Source organism: Octopus bimaculoides, chromosome 26 (genome assembly GCF_046866305.1).
Source record: "Octopus bimaculoides isolate indiv1 chromosome 26, ASM4686630v1, whole genome shotgun sequence".
In the NCBI taxonomy this organism is placed as follows: domain Eukaryota; kingdom Metazoa; phylum Mollusca; class Cephalopoda; order Octopoda; family Octopodidae; genus Octopus; species Octopus bimaculoides.
Window position 1 is genome coordinate 6,584,129 of NC_142953.1, and position 7,500 is coordinate 6,591,628.

Sequence of the window (7,500 nt, forward strand, 5' to 3'; positions counted from 1 at the left end):
CTATCTATCTAGCTATCTATCTGTCTGTCGCTATATTTCTGTCCGTTTATCTATCTGTCTCTACTGGAAAGTAGTGGTGGTGAAGGTGGTCGCCGTCGTTGTTGTCGTGGTAGTGTTGGTGGTGACAATAGTTACGAAGGAAGATGTTCTTCTTGGTATTGTTAATGTTGCTGGTGACTGTAGTGGTTTTGGACAATAACCCGAACCGTGCTAACGGTGCTTGTAGTAATAGTAATGGTGGTGGTAGTGGTGGTGACGGTAGTGGTGGTCGTCGTCGTGATGGCGGCAGCGGCGCCGATGATGGAGGTGCCATTGTGATGGCGACTTCGGCGGCGGCGGTGGTCAACGTGGTCCTTGTCGTCGACGTCGTTTTTCGTTGTTGGTGGTGGTGATAGTGGTGGCCATGGAAGGGGTGGACTGCGAGCGGGCAGCTAACATGAAGTGAAGCAGTGATCTTCATCCACGCTACTTAAACTAGTTTTGTAATAAATCGTTTCTCAGCTGCAGTTACAGTTTGTTTCGCCCCGGGCCAACCTCAGAACCAGCCGACATAGTCAAAAGCTTCTTTTCTTTTTTTTTTTCCTGACGCGCAGCGAACTCGGAAACGCATCGTCCAGCGTGAGGGAGAATTTAGCTACAGTTTTTAACAGAACGATCGATCGTAGGCGGGAATGGGGGCACCTGCCATCTTAGGTTGTGGTGGTGGGTTAAAAGATGATGATGGTATAAAAGTGACCAAGGTTGAGATGGTGGTGGTGGTGGCGGCAGCGGCGGTTGTGGTGGTGGTGGTGGAAGCGAGCAGTTATTGTAAAGGTGTTCGAGATGACAATGAGGATGATGATGATGATGATGACGATGATGATGATGACAATCATGATGATAGTTGTGATCGTGGTGTTCGTGTGGTGATAAATATTTACCATTTACTAGGGTGGTTGTAGTAGTAGTAGTAGCAGCAGCAGCAGCAGCAGCAGTAGTAGTAGTAGTAGCTGCGGCGGCGGCAGCGGAGAAAAGAATAAGATGACGGATGATTGGAAGAGGGAGGGACCCGGCTGTATCTTTTTTCCTCCTATCACCCCCTCCAAAAACAAACATAAACCCACCACCACCACCACACCCGTCACCTCCTTCCGTGTCATCCTCCCTCCCACCCTTCCTCTCTTTCACTCCCTCCCCCTCCTTTCCTTCCTCCCGCCGCATAATTGAATGTGTAAATCAAGATTACTGTCCTGCAGCACACCACCACCACCACAACCACCACCACCACTACTATTACTACTACTACTATTACTATTATTACTACTACTACCGCCACCATCTTTCCCGGTGCCACCCGCTTTCACTCACCTTTCTACCCAGAGCCGGCTCCACCCCGATATGGTGAAAAAGTCGTGCGGCGTGAGGCTCCAGGTTTCTCTCTGCCACTAGAGGCGTGCGTCAGTTACCCCCCCCCCCCACACGCACACACACCCCACCCCACCGCCGTCACCCTCCACCACCACCGCCACTTTCCTCTTCCTAACCACTGACACCACCACCACCTCCAACAGCAACATCACCATCATCAGTACCATCATCATGATTACCACCACCACAAACACCATCACCATTATCAGCATCATCAACATTATCACTACCACCACCATCACCGCTGCCGTGGCCACCCCCTCCTAAACACCACCACCACCAACGAAGAACCACAATACCAACACTACCACCGATACTCACTACATCATCAACCATACCCACACCATCACCACTCCCATCATCATCGTCATCTACCTCCTACCTCCACTTCAACTCTACTCTCACTAATACTGCCACTGCTTCTACAATTACTACTACTACAACCACTATTACTACCACCGCTACCACTACCAAGACTATATATATATATATATATATATTTACCATCACCAATCCCGTTTGCCAACAGCTTAACCCCCCCCCCCCCGTCACCACCCGGCTCCTTGCACCACCACCACCCCGCCAGCCCAAACAACCCCTTTCTTTCCTCCACCTCCTCCTCCTCTCTCCTAATCTCTCGTTTTCACCTCCTTCAGTCTATCACCAACACTACCACCACCACCAACAACAACAACACCATCTCCATCATCGTCACCATCTTAACAACAACAACAACACTTCCCCCCCCCCACTGTTTCCTATCACTGTCACAATCAACGTTGCCCCTTTTTCGTCCCTCTTTCTTCTCTCTCTCCCTATACCTTCTACTGCTTAATCTCCTCAATCCCTATCTCCCCCCTACTTCACTTCTTTTCGATCCACCCTTAACACACACACACACTTACATATACAAATAGATTGTGTATGTGTGTGTGTGTGTGTGTGTGTGTGTGTGTGTAGGTCTCTGTATATAAGGCAGTGCGTTTATCCCCCGACTGGACTCGCTCGCTGGCTGCACTAAGGAGCGGACGTACACAACAGGGCTCCTTCTTCGGCGGGTTTCTTTATTTTTTTTTCTGGAGTAGACATCCCAATTCCTTTAACAACTTGTACAGCCATCGCTTTGCTTATTATTTTCAAGATCGAATCTCAACTACTGCTGTTTCACATCACCACCCATATATATATATATATATATATATATATATATATATATATATATATGGAGGAAGGACTTTAAAAATTCGTTTAAATGACAAAAGGAAATAATGAAAACTGGACAAGAAAACCTAGAACCTTAATTTCTCATACACTGTTGTAGCTGTCTGTCTGTCTGTCTATTTTGACTGTCACTCCGTTTCACTAAATAGCTGGCTACCTAGCTGTTATTTATCTCTCTATTCAAATAATAACTAGCTATCTATCTAGCTAACTTGTAGTTATCTCTGATGGATAGATGGATGGATAGATAGATTTTTTTCTAGACAATGAGATCAGCAAGGTGCGCAACATCCCATAAAATACACGAGCTGAAGGAAAACATACTTTAAATTCACGAAAACGGTCACACACCCACATAGGTATACACACACGTACTACTTATAAGCAGTGCAAAATAATTTTTTAAAACACTTAATCAACATCACCACCGACATCATTTGTGTTCCAAAAGATATCAGGAAGAAAAAGAGAGAGAAAAAAAAATACGTTTTGCTGACCAACTGAAAATGAAAATCTAAACCAAGTTTAATTATGTACTGGTGATGACAATTCTTGTTTACTGATTATCAGCAAATCTTTATTAATTGTCAACAACCGACAGAAATAATATTTTTGTGCATGTCATAAACGAAAGGAGAAGCAAAAGCGCAAAAAATAAAATACGAGGAAAAGAAGGGGAAAAATATCTGTTTAACAAAAAACGGTTCACGTTCTTTGAGTTTACCTAAATTTCGAATTTTGTAAAAGGATTATAGTTCTATCGACATGTGGTACCAACTTCCTTGGTAAGTAATCCAAAACTTTCAAACGTATTCTTTCTTTACATCACCACCAACAACACCACCACCATCACGACTACTATTACTAGCGGTGTTACACTCTTGTTGTTTCTTATGCCTATAGTGGAAGCAGTATGTGTATATATATATATATATATATATATATATACACACACACACACACACGGGCCACGCATATATACATACATATATATATACGAGCCACGCATATATATATATATACATATATACGAGCCATGCATATATATATATATACATACATATATATACATACATATATATAGATATATATACGAGCCATGCATATATATATATATATATATATATATATATATATATATATATATAAAACCAGAGTAAGCACATACCTGTGAAACAAGGTATTCGAATACCGGAGATAGAGTAATATGCTTGTATATGCTTTCTTAGTAGACGCCTATATGTGTGTGTGTCTGTGTTTGTCCCCACTGCCACATCTAGCCCAGGTCTATAACAAAAGACACTTGCCGAAGGTGCCTTGCAGTGGGACTGAACCCGGAACCATGGGGTCCAGATCCAAACGGCCATACCTGCGCCTATATATATATATATATACATATATATATATATATATATATATACATACACACACACACCTACATCCACAGATACAACGTTGTCTTTCCGGACACTGAGGATGCGGAACTTCATATAATCCGCGCAAATTAGCAGTAATGTCCAGGTACCTGTATTTCCTTTAATTACTAAAGTAAACTTAATAATCGTTTAATTTACAGTGTGATGACCAAGGTGGCCATCTCTGCTGGGCTTTGGAATCACAGGTTCCAGAAAATCGATTTCGTGTTCGAATCTGTATGCTTGTGCGTGGATGATTAAAAAATTTTTTTTTTTTTTATCAGGACCTTTTCCTAAATACACTCAGGGTATTGCCTTATCTTTCCCCCGTCTTGTACTTAAATTATATCAATCGGCTATTGTTATCAAGCAAAAGTAAAGAAAAAAAACAAAAAAAGAGGAAAGCTCCGTCACAAATTGATCACAACCAGATGCTTCAATAGTGTGTGTGTGTTCATATGTGTATATGTGCGTGAATGTGTTTATATATATACATGTGTGTGTGTTTATTTTTTTTTTTTTTTTTTTGTATGTTTGTGAGTATATTTCTTAGAAGTGGGGTTTTTTTGGGTTTTTTTAGCTCTTAAGGGTTTCTTGAAATGTGACCCTACTACTTAAGTGGGAATAAGCCCCTTCTTTATTTCACTTCCTGGTCCTTTATTTCATCGCTGTTGTTTAACCCCAGGTTAGCCCCTGGTCGTTATTCAAAGGCAGCCCAAGCCTGGCAATTCTTTCTTTCTCTCCCCACCCCCTTTCTAACGATGCATTATTGCCTTTTATGCGTTTGTGTGTGTGTAACATTAGTTTATTTAGGGGATGTAATAAATATATATATATATATATATATATATTTCGATTTTGGATTTGGTTTGCAAGATTCTTTATGTGAGTTCGTGTGTTGCAGCATATTTTGTTGTGTCTGGAGAGAGTCATCCTCTTTCAGTGCCTTATTATTTAACACACTCACCTGTAAAGTTTCCACTCATTTACTTATTTATTTTTCCTGACTTACTGAAAAGGTTGCAAGACGCAACGAAAATTTTAGGAAAAATAATTTTGAAGGGAGGGGACTCTCGATTACATCAACCCCAGTGCTTGACTGGTACTTGTTCTATCGACCCCGAAAGTTTGTCAGACAAAATCCACCTTAACAACATTTAAACTCAGAACGCAAAAAGTCGGATGAAATACTGCTAAGGATTTTTGTCCGACAGAATAGCGATTCTAGCAGCTTACCATTTTGATGTACTTTAGATAATTCGTCGGTCTCAGTGTTCACCTGGTACTTATTTTATCACCCCGAAAGGATTAAAAGTAAAGCCTGCCCCAGCGGTATTTGAAAACTGTGAGGAATCCCGTTAACGATACCACTAGCTTGCCGTCTTAATTTACATTACACAATATAACCGTACATTGTTATTCAAAGATCTAGTATAGTAGTTCTCAACCAGGACGCATATGACCCTTGGGGGCCCGTGCAAACAAAATACTAAATTGTAGACCTACAGTAGTACATTAAGGGTCCACGAATAATTTTGATATGGATGTATTCATTGCAAGAAACGGCTAGATTTCTTTCTCTAACGTTTTACGTAGTTCAACCTACACAAGATGATGTGCAAAAGACAAAAGAGGAATTTTGAAAGAAATGACTTTGAAATTAACTTTTAAAAATCGAATGGCTATGGGGGTCCACCAGAATAAAATAGTAATTAAAGGGGTCCATAGGTAAAAATTGGTTTGAGAGCCTGAATAAATTTTGCTTTAGATGTATGTATTGGTGTGTTATTGCAAGAAACAGTAAGGTTTCCTTCTCTAATATTATACATAGTTCTAAGGCGGCGAGCTGGCAGAAACGTTCTGAGTTCAAATTCCGCCGAGGTCGAATTTATCTTTTATCCTTTCGGGATCGATATATTAAGTACCAGTTGCGTACTGGGTCGATTTAATCGACTGGCACCCTCCCCAAAAATTTCGGGCCTTTTGCCTAGAGTAGAAAAGAATATTTTACATATTTCAACCTACGCAAGTTCATATGTGAAAACAAAATAGGGATTTTGAAAGGGGTTTCTATAAACTAGTTTTTAAACATCGTATGGCTTTGGGGATCTACCAGAATAAAATAGTAATTAAAGGGGTCCTTAGATAAAAGGAAAAAAAATGGTTAAGAGCCTCTGTGTATCGTGGATTCTGCCTGAAGATTAGAATGACTGCGGAATATTCAAACAATTTACTACAAATGGATTGTACCAGTAATACAAAGGGACTGAGTTTGTCGTAGCCGAGATCTAATGTTCATTGCGCTCGACGATAGATTACTTTGAAAGTATCTGCACCTGTGAAGGCGCGTGGCGCTAGTGGTCAGGGCATGTGTGCGCGATCGCAAAATCGTGGTTTCGATTCTGGGGACCGGCGGTGCGTTGTGCTCTTGATCAAAACACTTCATATCTCGCGTTGCTCCTGGTAACCAACCCATGATTCTTAAGGGCTCAAGAAAATAATGTGTGCGCGTGTGTGAAGTTGCGTTGCCTAGTGGTTAGCGTGTTGCACTCACGATAGTAATATCGTAAGTTCGATTCCCGGACCAGCAGTGCATTATATTCTTGGGCAAAATATTTCACTTCACGTTGCTTGGTCCAGTCCACTCAGCATTAAATGACCCTTAAAGCAGACTGCTGTCCCGCTCAGAGATAACGTTGTGATCTCGATCACATACAACACCATGGAATTCGGACAGCAGGCCCTATAGGTCCCTGGACTCGAGACACTACTTTCTTAGCCGTACCTCTGATACTCCAATATTTACATACACTACACAAATAACTGGGTAGTTAAGAATTATCGTAAAACTACCGATATCGACTAACCTATGTCCGAATGTGTTCTGCTCCTTCGATCAAAATATATTATTTCGTCGGTTATTATCTGAATGAATAAACATTGCTGATATCCAGTTCAGTAAATTCTAAGTCTTTAACGATCCAATACGTACACAATTTCGTTTTTGTATCTAGTTTGTGAGATTCCCCATGAGAGAATTCGTGTATTGAAACAAATGGTCAGAGTCAAAGTCCATTGATACGGTCGCAGATGCGGCGAGGAGAAAGCTTTTTGATATAAACAGAATGAATAAATAAATAAGTGGAAATTGAACCGGTGCGTGTGTTATATTAAGGCAGTGTGACCCTCCCCAGACACATCAAAACGTACACATTTATTCATTTTAATATCAAATATATATTTGCTCCTTGTATGCTTATAGATGACTTATCACACAGGTGCGTGCAGGCACTAAAAAGCAATTAGGCGTTCACCTTTGCATACATACAGACACATACATACATATATACAACATATTTCATCTTTTACTTGTTTTGGTCACTGAATTGTGGCCATGCTAGAATACCGCCTTGAAATGTTTAGTGGGATAAATTACCCCTAATACTTATATTTTAAG

General features: G+C 40.9%; 1 protein-coding gene and 1 long non-coding RNA gene across 15 annotated transcripts in view; one reads left to right on the forward strand and one right to left on the reverse strand.

Moving 5' to 3' along the window:
* The window catches only part of LOC106869009 (inactive tyrosine-protein kinase transmembrane receptor ROR1), a 390,499-nt gene that overhangs the window by 331,683 nt on the left and 51,316 nt on the right, over nucleotides 1-7,500 (forward strand). For 2 of the 9 annotated variants that reach the window (XM_089342868.1, XM_089342870.1), the window contains exon 1: nucleotides 2,388-3,413. The exons of 6 other annotated variants lie outside the window; for them this stretch is intronic. In XM_089342868.1, coding sequence (XP_089198994.1) covers nucleotides 3,394-3,413 — 20 coding nt within the window. In that variant the 5' untranslated portion in view covers nucleotides 2,388-3,393. Of the gene's footprint in view, nucleotides 1-2,387; nucleotides 3,414-7,500 lie in introns of those variants that run through there. One more of the 9 variants, XM_089342869.1, reaches the window with a different exon arrangement.
* The window catches only part of LOC149130927 (uncharacterized), a 144,774-nt gene that overhangs the window by 32,685 nt on the left and 104,589 nt on the right, over nucleotides 1-7,500 (reverse strand). The gene's annotated exons all lie outside the window — the stretch shown is intronic.